A 13,316-nucleotide genomic window follows, 5' to 3' on the forward strand; every position below is an offset into this window, starting at 1 on the left:
AGCGCTAACGCTAACTGGTGGTGAGCTGAGACTCCAACCAAGGTCTGTTTGATTTCAACATGCTGGTCACCGTTGGCATAAACTGCTCCCACAGCAGTAGGCACTCTGACAGCGTGGGCCTCGGGATGAGAGAGGAGGTCACGGCTCCTCTGTCTGCAAAGGGCAGGTGCAGCCTGGAACTGGGCAGATCCAGCAGGGCATTATGAGGGGTGGCAGGGAGAGGTGAGAACTGGGGTGTCCGGGCCTTCACTCAAGGGCAGCACTGCCCGGTGCCTACTTCTGGGTGGGGCTGCAGGCCCAGGTGGCCAGGCCTTCTGACTGCTCAAAGGAGCCAGACAGCAGATTTTTATATGAAACCTTACAAGTGTCAAATGCTGGCAATCAGTTAGCGTACACTGTGCATACATCCACGTATGTTTTTAAGCTGATCCTTAAAATACCACCCTCCACACACACATACACATTCTGAGCAGGCTGAATGTGGTCCGTGCACACCCATGTTCTAACTTCTGAGTGAAGAGAGTGCATGGTGAGCTATGCCCCATGTTGAGAGGCTCATTACTCCTAAAAATACCCCTAGACGGCCAATTCTTTCTTATTTCATTTAAATGAGCGCTTGGTGTTGCTGGTTTGTGCCTCTTGGACTGTTAGGCAGTCACTAAGTCTCCATCCCACTCAGAGCTGAGCCTCGGGCACAGTCCTCGCAGAGACAGGAGGCAAACAGGTACCAAACCGGAAAGGCCGCCAGCGCCGCAAGGAGACGCAGAGGCTCGCAAGCCGGCCCTGACGCTCCCTGGGCGAAGCTGCACCCCCTCCGGAACCCAATCTTCCGCTTCCCCCGCCTCAGTCCCCTGCACTGGGCCCCCCGCCGCATGCAGTCCTGTCCCCAGTGCCTCGCTCACGTCAGGTGCTGGGTCAGTGGTCACTGCTGCTGCTGAAAGCGATGCTAGCTTCGTGCCCATCCTCCCAAGTTCCCTCTTTTCCCAGCCCGAGCCTGACAGTTGGGCAGGAAAGCGTTCTGTGGACTAATCAGAGCTCCAGGAGCCACTGGCCTGAAGAGCGCCGTTTAACGTCCACGCTCTGCAGACAGAACAGCACCGGCGGGCGGGGCTGCTGCCGCGGAGCGCAGACGTGCCGCGCAGCAGCCGCCGTTCGCGCTGCTCCGTGACTGCAGCGGCTTTGGGTCCGGTGACTTCACTAGCGGGCCTACTTCCGCAAATATAAGGACAGACCCTAAGTGTACGTACAGTCTGCACCAGAACAGCGAGGCACACGCTGATTACCTGTTCAGACCCATTCCTTTATTCTTAATGCATTCCAGATTCAACCCACTATTTCCCCCCTTGGGCTATCATGGCCAGTAAGGCAAGTATTCTAAACACATCAGCCTGAAACGGAATCTTATTCTTAAGCAAGCAATTACTTATATTCGCTGCTGTAGGTGGTGAGCTCACTGTCATTGTGTGTCCACTTGAACTCCAGCGGCCAGCTCCCTTCAGCCAGGCAGGTGAGAACCAGGCGGTTCCCTTCCAGGTGAATCTGCGGTAGGCCTGGCTCTGTTTTAAAATATGGCACAACGTCATCTGAAATATTGAAGAAAAAAGAGAAAGAAAAAAAACTGAATGAAATACACATGAGAATGGCATTCACCCAATCAATCACTTATTTAAACAGACCTAATTTTAAAAAGTAGAAATGACGGCCATTTGGCCCAATTAAGTAGCAAATTATCCTTGACCCCCTAGAAATGTACAGTCCCTTAGACAGCATTGAAAAGGCTGAGCGCTCCTTGGCGGACCGTCTGAAAGCGCCTGGCAACCCACCCAAGCCGTTTCCACTCGTGAGTAACACGTGTTTGCTGCATACAGGGCAGTCCCTGCTGGTGCCAGCCTTGGTTTCAACCAGGCACTGTATTCTCAGAGTAACGGTCGGGCGTATGTATCTCGGCTCTGACAAAGACATTTCCTCGTGTAAGCTTCACTTAGCGAGAGGCGGCAACTGGGACTCGCAAGACGAGCAGACATGCTAAGTGCCCTGAACCGCAGTCCAGCTCCCACTCCACGCACACTGTCTCTCTCAGTGACTTTCAGGGATTATCGCCCAGGGAAGCCGCGGATTCGCAGCGAGGAGAGAAGCAGCTGCTGCCCACACACCACCACCCACTAGGAGGACCTCACAGACACGTGCAGTGAAGGCAACCAGACGGGGGGCTGCTCACAGCATGGGCTCCCAGCCACAAGTTCACACAGGTGCAAAACCAGGCACCACCAGCGTGTGGTGTCAGCAGCCAGCCCGGGTGGGTGTCACCTCCGGGGGGAGGCGTGGTGGGGGATCAGTTTGGGGGTGGCTCACGGAGAACAGGTCAAGATCTCTGTCTCGATCCGGTTCCACGGGCACCTTCACAGCATGAAAATTCACAGAAAATCATCCCACGTCTGCCTTGTGCGATTTTTGCATGATGTGTCCTTAATTTTTTTAAAAAATGTATGAACACAAGAGACTTACTTCCAGGTCTAGTTCCCTCACAAATTCTCAACATGACCCCGATCAGGACACGTGGGTTTCTGTTTCTTCATCAGTAAAGTAAACAGAATTAGGTGACTTCTCATTTTTCTAATAAAACGCCCAGGGCACACCTGCATAATCTGCTTCCTGTCAGGCCTCCTACCCTCTCTACTCGGGCGGAAACACTCCAGCTCGCTCTGCTTTCAACTCTGAGCCAGGCTAAGCCCTTCCCTGGCTCGGGGCCCTTTCCCACCAGGGCGCTCCGCCCCAGCTCCCAGAAAGCGCGCTCATTCCCAGCCTTCAGCCAACAGGGCTCTTTCCCCCAGCACGCCCTGACAAAGCGCGCTCCCACGCCCCGTCCTGATGGTTCCTGAATTCCTACACCAATGCCAGGAACAAGGGAGAAGCTGAACATCTATTTGCTGGATGAATAAATACAGAAACAATTACACAACAGCCATAGCTAGTATTCACTGAGAGTCCGCTGTGCTGGAAACCGGTCCAAGTGCTTTACCGGTGTTACCTTACTGAACTCTCACAAAAGCCCTAAAAATAGATGCCATCTTCATACCCAGCTCACAAACAGGCAAAGAGGGGCCCAGGGAAACTAACCTGCTCAAGGCCACACAGACAGCAGTGTTGAAATGATGATTTAACCCCAGATACTCTGTTCCAGAATCCAGTCCTTCTACATATTATGGTCTAAATGCCACAGGTTTCTCAATAGAGAAACGTTTTTCCCTCAAGAATCCAAGCTTCAAATTTTTGATAAATTTGTGGAATTACTAACCTGGACTTTTAAATTAAATTACTGGGTTTTTTTTCAGCAAATAAAGCATCAAATAGCGTATTAGTGGTAAAATCGAGACTATATTTTTAGGTTAAACTGTTGTACATATAGCTGGTTTCTTCTGTACTGAATATATAGAATTTAAATATGTAGGGTTTATTTGCCATTGTGTTGATCACTGTCTTCCATAACTGATATACTGGTAATACAATATTACCAGTCTCTTACTGGTATTTATCCAAATAAAAATGGTTAAATTGCATCTGTGAGTGTAGTAAGAGCCTATAATAAGGAGGTTTGACCTAGTCAATGAGATGCCACTCAGGAGCTAAGAGCTAAAAGATCAGTAGGTAACAAATACTCAGACACTAACACGTGCAGAGGCCCTGTGGTGCTAGCAAACATGATGTGTAAGCTTGGGAAATACAGAAGACTGAGAAGCAAGGAGTTTTGCAGGTTTAGAGAGAGCGGATGGAAGCAGGGTGAGCAGGGGCCCAGACGACACAGGGCCTCGCAGGCAAGGCAAACACTCATCTCATCTCCACATCATCCCCGTGTGAGTTTCAGCGGTGCCCACTGCACATTTGAAAGTGTTCTCATGCAGATGTTAAACTGTATGACCACACTATTTATAGGCCTTGGTCAAAGGTGCTGTCAGTACAATTACGACGATGATGATGAACTCTTATTGCTACAGGACAGCAGAAAGCCTTTGAAGGGGCTGTGTAGTTAAAAGCTCATTCTGGCTGCAGCATGGAGCAGGAATTCAGAGGGGCCAGAGTAGTGGGAGGGGACCAGTCAGGAGGTCACTGCAGTAAACTCAGGAAAATGCTCCAAACAGTGGTGGTGGCAGAAAAGATCTCATGATGGACTGAAGGTGGGAGTGAAGGGGAAAGAGGTGTCAAGGAGTCTCAGATGTCTGACCCACACAATTTTCTGTTCAACAAACACACACTGATGCTGTTATCAGCACTGGGAACACGAGGATAAGACAGCTGGTGCCCCACAGAGGTCACAGGCTAGGTCTGGCATGGAAGCAGAAATGGTGAAGTGTCAGGTGCTGTGACCCAAGTATGTAACACAAAGGCAGGAGCAGTCAACCCTGTCCCGTCCCAAAAGTCCCACCTGCTCCTGCCACACATCAGCCACTCTAAGTTACAGTTCAGCAGAATTATTCTCAGATTTGGATGGTCAACTGTGTGCCCAGTTTCCCATTTTGCTGTGCACTTCAGCTAAAGCCACCCGCGCTTATGGCCCAGACAGTCTGCAAAGCTGCACTGCAGTGGATACAGCTTTGGTACCTTGGGACTGACTGAGGTCCAAGCTGTATTAATGCCCTGCCATTTGTACTAGCTTCAGCCGTAGAAGAGGAAGTGCTACTTCCTATGGTCCCAGCGCCCTACAAGAATGAGTCGTCAGAAATACATCTTTTGAAAGAAAAAAGCTTCACGATTGGCGCCCAAGAATTTGAATTTGGTTTTACAACTGACAGATCACCAGCGATTTAATATATGACAGTCTGGAATATAAGTGACACTGTAATAATTCCATCTTCACAGATTTCACAGTTCATTAAACATGCCTATACCATGTACGAACTACGCCAGGCAGTGCGATCGAGGAGGAAGAAAGTTTTTCTTAAGGAATAGTTTCGCATAGTTGGCAAGCCAATTCCTCGTGATCCCAATGCCTGCAGAAATAGGGTTAGCACAGACACTACCATTTACTGTAGGGAGAAGGGAGGACCCTCAGTGTCCACGTTAAAATGACCAGCACAAGCGTTTTATCATAGATTCGCCAGTGTGCGGGAGGACAACGGAATTCTCGCTCTGAGCCCAGCACTGCTTACCACTGGAACACACAGAGTAGGCACTGAAAAAAAGAGGGCTTAAAGGTAAGAAAACATAAGAGCTTTGGCGGAGAGAAAGAGAGACAGAAGGATTAGTACTCAGGTCTGCACACACTTCTACAAAGGCATGTGATCTTATATACCTTAAACGGAACAGAAAAGAGTCCGAAAGGATCCCTGAAGACAGAGATAACTGAGTTACCTCCGAGACAGGATTATCAGACGCTGACCTGGGGAAGAGCCAACGGTCCCCCTGACGCCCTCTGAGGCGGGCGGGGGGTGGGGTGTTTTCCCAAATAATAACTGACGAGCTTCCCTTCCTCAGGAAGAGCGAGCAGAGATTAAGTATGCTTCTGTATTATCGCAAAGAACGGTATAAGACCTTGACTGAATTACTGAGAAAACCTGTGGAATTTCCATTTTCACATACTTTTTAAAAAGAACATAAAATCATTTATGAGAGAGTGAGTCTCCTCTGTCTGGATAATACAGATTTAAGGTCCATCCAATGGGGAGAAATGGACTTAACGTTCTCGCAAGACGACGTCATAATTTCATGATGGAGAAGTCTCTTCCCTAAATGGGCTTCTAAGGTTTTCAGACATAGTGTGGATGGACTTTACTGCCCAATACGAGCACAATCTCCTGCTCACCTAGCACGGAGCCATGAGCCCCTTGCCACAGGACAAGTCACGCCCACGGGGAAGCGGGGGGACAAGAAGTCCCGGAGCAGAACCGGGCCCCTCGGCTCCCAGCTCTCCTTCCATGGGTCTGAACCACCTGCTCCCAGTGGAACGGGAGGATGTCTTTCCAGACACTCTTTCATGGCAGAAGAGACAGGAATCAACTATTAGGTGCCAAGGAAGTCAAACTTCAAGTGATTCTCGTGATGCTGCCCACGAGAGAGCTTCAGCCAGGACAACAGACAATCGTGATCTGTTTGGTGACTTCCCCTTCTCCTCCATTTTAAAGTGACAGTGAGTAAGGAAATAATAAGAATCGACTGTACCACAGATGGGGGCGTGGAAGCGGGGAGCCCCCCGCGCTCCGAGGAGGATGGGTGAGACTTATGTGGACCAGGCGCGGCTCCAGCTGGGGGGACGGGAATCGCAGGGCGAGGGGAGCAGTCGGCTGGGGCGGGACCCTTTATCACTCGACTCTGCTCTCTCGACAGCTGAATTTCCCAGGGCGACTAATCGTCTGGTCTAAGCCACTAATCTTCCTTTCAAAACTTCTTTTATATCAAATTCAAACATTTTCATACCCCAAGCTTATGAATTTACCACTAAGGGAAAGTTTTTATTTTTCAAACCCCAGTGAGAAACAAAAGCACCAGACATAATGTATCATTTGTGAACCACTATTCTGAAAAATGTGGGTAGGAGATCCTTTCCTGGTAAATACAGTTGTTCAGATTTCAGCTGCCGGCGGGTCATTACGTGCACCGACTGAGGCCAGGAGCTCAATCACACAGGAGGTGCTGCTTTTTCTCACAGCAGTAGTATTAATCTTTTTAAAACAACTGTTGTGCATTTCAAACGTGATTTCCGAGGCAAAATTTAAATATATGATCAGATATGTTCTTCTACAGTTAAATATGCAAGTATGGCAAGGTGACCCTGCCATGCTGAAGGGTGATCCTCTAAGATAACTGTCCTAGGACAAAGTCCTCCGTGTGCTTTAGGACGTGCTGGATCACTCTGCACTTTCTGGGACCACCCACGTAAACCCTTTGCTGGTTAAGCTGAAACGAAGCAGGAAAGGAGGAGAAAGGAGAAGGAGGAAGAAGAGGAGAAGGAGGGGGAGGAGGAGAAGGAGGGGGAGGAGGAGATGGAGGAGGAGGAGATGGAGGAGGAAGGGAGGAGACAGCGGCTGTATCATCCCAGCTAATTCTCAGGCTTCAGTCTTCTCGCTTATCAGAAACACTTACAAATATTTTCCAGTGATAGATTTCCAACTATAGTAGGATGTCCCATCATATTCTAGGGGTCTTAAAAAAATTAGCCAGCTTCTCTGTATGTCACTTCATAGATTGCAATGGCTGCCTTGTGAAATAAATGAGTATCAGAAATTTCAGGGTGAAAGATGGCTACAATGAATGAAAATATCTAGATCTGGTGTCAAACACAGTAGAGCTGACCTACCAGGATGACTATAAGCAGAAGGGTGTTCTCATACTGCTACCCTCCCTCAGGCACCTCTGACGGGGCAGGACTGGAAGTCTGTGAGTCCTGCCCTGCAGCATCTCTGACCCTCACATCTTCCCAGTGTCTGCTGAAGAGGAGGCATGAGACAGGTGCACAGCAGCTCCTGCCCCACAATACAAAGGTACTTCATCACCCTCAAGGTTAGGGTCAGGGTCAGGGTTAGGGTTATGGTTCGCTGATGTCTCCTGGTGGCTCTGGGGATGCAGCCGGTCCCTGCCCTGGGGAGTCATGGCCCAGGGAGCAAGAGGCTGGCCACTCGCACTGCAGGAGGTGAGAGCACGAAAGGTCTGCGATGGCCGCTGAAGGGGCTCAGGGGGCCCTGGCGGAGGGGTCCGCGTGGCAGCCGGGGCAGACGCTGCAGGGGCTCCTGCGCCCAGGGAGCCCGGGGCATGCTGACAGGCCCAGGCTCACGGGGCTGGGGCTCCAGCCTTATAACATCTCTCTGCACGCTGCTGCAGCCGCACGGTGGCTGCCAAAGGCTTTGGAAGTCTTGTTAAAGAACTGCCCCTCTCCTTGTACAGATGAGAATTTTTTTAGATAAATGCACTCCTCATCCCAGCTCAGAGGGAACTTTCATGAGCCGATACAACTGTGTGTGTGTGCCTGGGCCCAGCTGTGAAAGGGGAGCAGGACCCGAGGCCTCTGACGTGAGCAACGGCCTGGGGGGCGGCAGCGACAGCTACGCTTGGCTGGGGACAGAGTCTAGGGGCCAGGGGCCAGGACACCTGAGTACACGGTGAGCAGAAGGAAAAGACTCTCTTCTTCGCTCCTCTTCCCACTGTCCTCTCGGGGGCGCTGTAGTCAGTGGGAGGAGGCGGAGGAAAGCAGGCACTGTGCATGCCTAGATCTCATCATTCTGGACTCAAAAGTTCGTCTGCCAAGTGTGGGATTTCCTCCGAGTAGAGCAGTTGTCTGCATGTTCTCCTGGTACTCGGGCCTGTGCGTGTGAAAACAGGAAAGCAGGAGGGGTCCCGGAGATTTCCATTAAACAGTACTGTGAACAGCTTGCCAATGCATTCAGTCAGGGGGAAGTCAAACTGATTATCTCTGTTTTCCCTAAAATCAATGAGAATTAACAGCATATTTAAGGGAACTCATGGGGTAAAACTGCCCTTCCAATATCTTCCCCTAAGAAACCATTCAAGCTTTCAGAGAGATTAATCGACAGTGAAGCTGATGGGAGAAACAATAAATGGTTGTATTTATGTACTGGTTTGATCCTGCGCTCTGCTAATCTATTTCAGCATATAAATTAATAATAAGAGGCAGTGGGATAAAAACAATTCCCCTATTTCTCCAAACTGAAATAAGCTCCCAGCTCTCAATATTTTACTTCAAAGTAGAATTGCACTAAATTGTCGTTTCTATGGTTTGTAGTGGAAAAGCATGACCGACCGAAATAAGAGAAGAGTTATCAGAAATAACCAATCTTTTTATTGAATATGGTACAGTATTTCTTTCATATAATCCTAAAAACCCAACTTATTAAATAAAAGGCCATAATGTCCAAGAAAAGAAACTCAGATGAGATTTATCTTTCCCTGATCAATGGTGACTGGTGAGTCTCTGTCACATGTGCACTGTCATAAATACTAGGACTCAAAAGATCCCTAAACAGTAAAGGTTTCATTTAAACCAAGAAAATTACATGGGAAAAGAACTTCTGAAGGATATCTAAATTCAGATAGAGAAGGCCCACTGATATGAGCAAAGCTACGATGAACCATCGGGGTTTCTCAGAGAAGTGCCCGTGCATCCCAGCAGCTCAGAGCAAGGGCCCCGGAGCCAGACTGCCGGCTTCGCCCCAGCTCCACCCGGACCAGCTCTGTGGCCTTGGGTATCTCAACCTCCTGCACTTGCGTTTCCCAATCAACAAAATAACAAAACCAGCTTTTTTTAGAGCAGTGGTTCTCAGAACTTCTGGTCTCAGAACCCCTTTACAACTTATAAAAAAATTCGTGATAACCCCAAAATTCTTGTTTATGTGAGTTACAGCTTCCTATATTCATCATATTAGAAAGCAAAACTGAGAACTTTTCATATATTTAATAACTTAAAATAATAACATTAAAGTTATTATATGTTATCATAAAAAACATATTTTTGAAAAATAACTTTATTATTCAGAACCAAAAATATTACTGCAAAGAGTGGCATTGTTTCATATTTTTTTCCAAATTTCTCCAATGTCTGGCTTAATAAAACAAAACTAGATTCTCAGATATGCTTTTGCATTTAGTCTCTTGCAATTATGTTGTTTCTAATTGAGGGATATGAAAAAATCCAGCCTCCCACAGATGAGTAGTTGGAAAAGGGAGTGTTTTAGCAGCCTTTTCAGGTAATTGTGACTCTTCTTGATATTGCACCACAACTGAATGAGTGGTAGTTTCAGAAGGGTGAGTTGCAATGAGGAATGTGATCAGAGACCATCTTTTTCACTTACTAAAGAGTAAGGCTTCAAACTATACGGAAACAATTAGCAACAGTAACAATAAACAAGACTATCCTAAAATTAAAGAAGTGCTTTCCTTAGTTTAGCGCACACAATGGCTGCTGCACACTGCCTCGCCTCTCACTACTTCAGACTATTCAGAGAAGCTGCAAGTGCAGATAAATAAACTTGAGCAGCTTCTTCCTTTTTATCAAAATAGCCAATTGATGAAGAAAGTTACTAGGAACATTATTTTGCCTTAGTGTCCTGGCTGCAAAGTTCAATAGGTTTTGGGTGATCTCCTGGGTTCTGTTATATTAGTGTACAATTTTACAGAACATAGGAATTTTCCAGGATCACATATATGGAATAATAAGAAAAAATAAGAAATGCTATAGAAAAAATATGAGAGGAGAGAATTGGAGGAAGAGGCTGCAGTTTTACGAGGAAGATAAGGGAGCTTTCATGGTGAAGGTGGCACTGGGTGAGGATCAGAAGGAGCTAAGGAAGGGAGTCATGCACTTGGCAACAGAGAGCATTCCAGGCAGCAGGAAAAGCGAGAACAAAGGCTTGACGTGCAAATGAGCCTGGTGTGTCCCAGGAATGGCAGGAGGACCTAGGAAAAGCTGAGCACAAAGCACAGCCAACCGGTTTTTGACAAAGGTGAAAAATAAATTCCACGGAGCAACTGAAACTGGAACCTTTAAACAAGTGGTGATGGAGAAACTAAACATCCAGAGACAAAAAGATGAACCTCTACTCAACCTTCACATGTTACAGTAAAAATTAACTCAAAATGGATCATGAATTTAGGTGTAAAACTATAAAACTCTTTAAAGGACAAAATCTTTAAAATCTAGAGTTAGGCAGAGAGTCTTACACATGACACCAAAAGCACAACACAGAAAAGAAAAAAAAAAGACAAATTGAACCTTATGAAAATTGAAAACTTTCATTCTGCAAAAGTCCCTGTGCAGAGGATGAAAACATGTGCACACCGTAGGAGAAAATATGTCCAAACCATGTACATGAAAAAGGACTAGTATCTAACACATATAAAGAACCCTAAAAAGTCAACAGTACAAAACAAACAATCCAAATAGAAACTGGGCAAAAGATATGAACAGATATTTCACTGAAGAGGGTCTACAGATGACAAGCATGCACGTGAAGAAATTCAACATCATTAACCATCAGAAAAATGCAAACTAAAACCACAGTGAGTTATCAGTACACATCTACCAAAACAGCTAAATTCAAAAATTGTGACAACACTAAATGCTGATGATGTAAAAAAAAAAAAAAAAACTGACTCACTCAACCATTGCTGTAGAAACAAAGTAATACAGACACTCCGGAAAACAATTTGGCGGTTTCTGCTAAAAATTAAACGTATAACTACCGTGTAACCCAGTAACTGCACTCTTGAGCGTTCATTCCAAAGAAATGAAGACAGTCACACAAAAACCTGTACGAGATGTTAACAGCACTCTAGTGATAACAGCCAAAAACTGGATACCATCCAGACGTTCTTCAAAAAGTGAACGGTTTTGCAAACCGTTGTCTGTCCTGGCACACTACTTGGTAATAAAAAGGAACACACTATGCATACGCACCACAACCTGGATGAATCCCAGAGAATTCTGCCAAATGAAAATAATCTAATCCCCAGCGGTCACAAATGATCCATTTATACAACATTCTTGAAATGACAAAACTATACAAAGGGAAAACAAATTAGTGGTTCCCAGGGTCAGGGATTTGGCAATGAAAGGGCAACATGAGGGACCTTTGTTGTGATGTAAATGTTCTGCTTGGTGGCATCGGCGTCAGAACCCTGGCTGTAACAGAGAACAATAACTCTGCAACATATTACTCCTGAGTCAACGGTACAGGGCCCCCAGCTCCTCTCTGTATGATGTGTAAGAACTCCATGTGAATCTATAATTACCTCAAAATCAAAAAAATTGATTAAAACAAATCCTCTGTTAAGATAATTACTATGAAAGCACAAAGTAAGAGGAAATATTCTGGTGACATACATGAAGAGACTTACAGCCAGATTATATAAGGAATGCCTACTACTCAATGATAAGATGAAAAGGTATAAATAAAATGAACAAAAGACTTGAAATGCACTTCACAGAGGAAGAAATACGAATAGCTAACGAGCAGACAGGAAAGTGTGCAATGTCATCCGACAGTAGGAACTATAACGGCCAAACTGAAAAGACAGACACCAAACGTGGACAGATGTGTCACAACTGCAACCCTCCCCCTCCTCACTGGTCAGAGTGCAAAACCAGCACAGCCACCTGGGAAGAAGGTTTGGCAATTTCTTACAAAAGTAAACACCTCAATGACCCGGAGATTCCAGGTCTAGATATTTATTCAAGAGAAAAGAAAGCAAATGTCCACATGAGTAATTTTACATGGACAGTCACAGTAAGGTTAATTATAACACCCTAAACTGGAAACAACAGAGATGCACATCACCGAAAACGAACAAATTGGTAAAGTCAACACCGTGGAGGAGTTTCAGACGTTATGCTGGGTGAAAGAAGCCAGACACAAAATTGCCCATATTATATGATTCCCTTACTATGAAATTTAAGCACAGGTAAAATCAATCTATGTGCAAAGAAATCAGAAAAATGGTTGCTTACAGGGATGGAGACTGGCTGGAATGGACCTAAGGAAATTTGATATGGTGACAGAAACGTTCCAGTTCCAGACTGAGGTGGTGGTGGCATGAGGTTATACATCTGTCAAGACTCACCAAATTGTACACTTAATATGTGTGAATTTATACATTTTACCTCAAAAGTCCTTAAGGCAGCCATCTATCCATCATCTCAGAAATAGAGACAATTCTTTCTCAGTTACTGCCTCAAACTGCTTTAAGGCAATGACTGATGGCCACTCTGGGGGTCACCAGCACTCTAAGGCACACCCTCCTGCACTGCCATGCTAATGAGATTGCCTAGAGCTCTTGAATTTCCAGTTCTCCCATTGCTGTTTAACCCTTTACGCGTCTTACTTCCCAATCACATGGAGTCAACAAGGTGATAGCTTCTATTCATGCTGCCAGTACTACTACCTACCTGACAATGACAGAGCATCTACTGCGTACCAAGGAAGGAATGTCTGAACAAATAATATCTCAGATATCCCCACAACAACCCCATCAGATGGGTCATATTTTTAAACGCCCATTATACAGGTGAAAAAAACTGAGACAGAATGTGGTTAGGTAACTCAGTCTAGATCACATAGTAATTGGTACGGTTAAAGTCAAATACCACTGTCCCTAACTAATTCCACCACCATACGGTTGGCTCACTGCCCTTCTGGTTCCAATGGAAACCAAAAGCGGATAGAAATATAGTTGCATGATTAAACGTCAACCTTAGGGCTGGCAAGCTTTACATCAGGCAGAGTGGCTCATGTTTCTGTTTCAAAATCCATAAAATGTACACACAAACATGCCCCTCACCCCAGACGAAGCTACGTGCAGGAAAGCATTCACACAAC

The 13,316-nt window shown here is 46.1% G+C and overlaps 1 protein-coding gene across 4 annotated transcripts in view; it reads right to left on the minus strand.

Moving 5' to 3' along the window:
- SDK1 (sidekick cell adhesion molecule 1) overlaps positions 1–13,316 on the minus strand; it is a 719,511-nt gene that overhangs the window by 446,428 nt on the left and 259,767 nt on the right. For 3 of the 4 annotated variants that reach the window (XM_072943395.1, XM_072943396.1, XM_072943397.1), the window contains one exon: positions 1,424–1,583. In XM_072943395.1, coding sequence (XP_072799496.1) covers positions 1,424–1,583 — 160 coding nt within the window. Of the gene's footprint in view, positions 1–902; positions 1,035–1,423; positions 1,584–13,316 lie in introns of those variants that run through there. The other variant, XM_072943400.1, reaches the window with a different exon arrangement.

The sequence above is a fragment of the Vicugna pacos genome, chromosome 18, assembly GCF_048564905.1.
Source record: "Vicugna pacos chromosome 18, VicPac4, whole genome shotgun sequence".
In the NCBI taxonomy this organism is placed as follows: Eukaryota; Metazoa; Chordata; class Mammalia; order Artiodactyla; family Camelidae; genus Vicugna; species Vicugna pacos.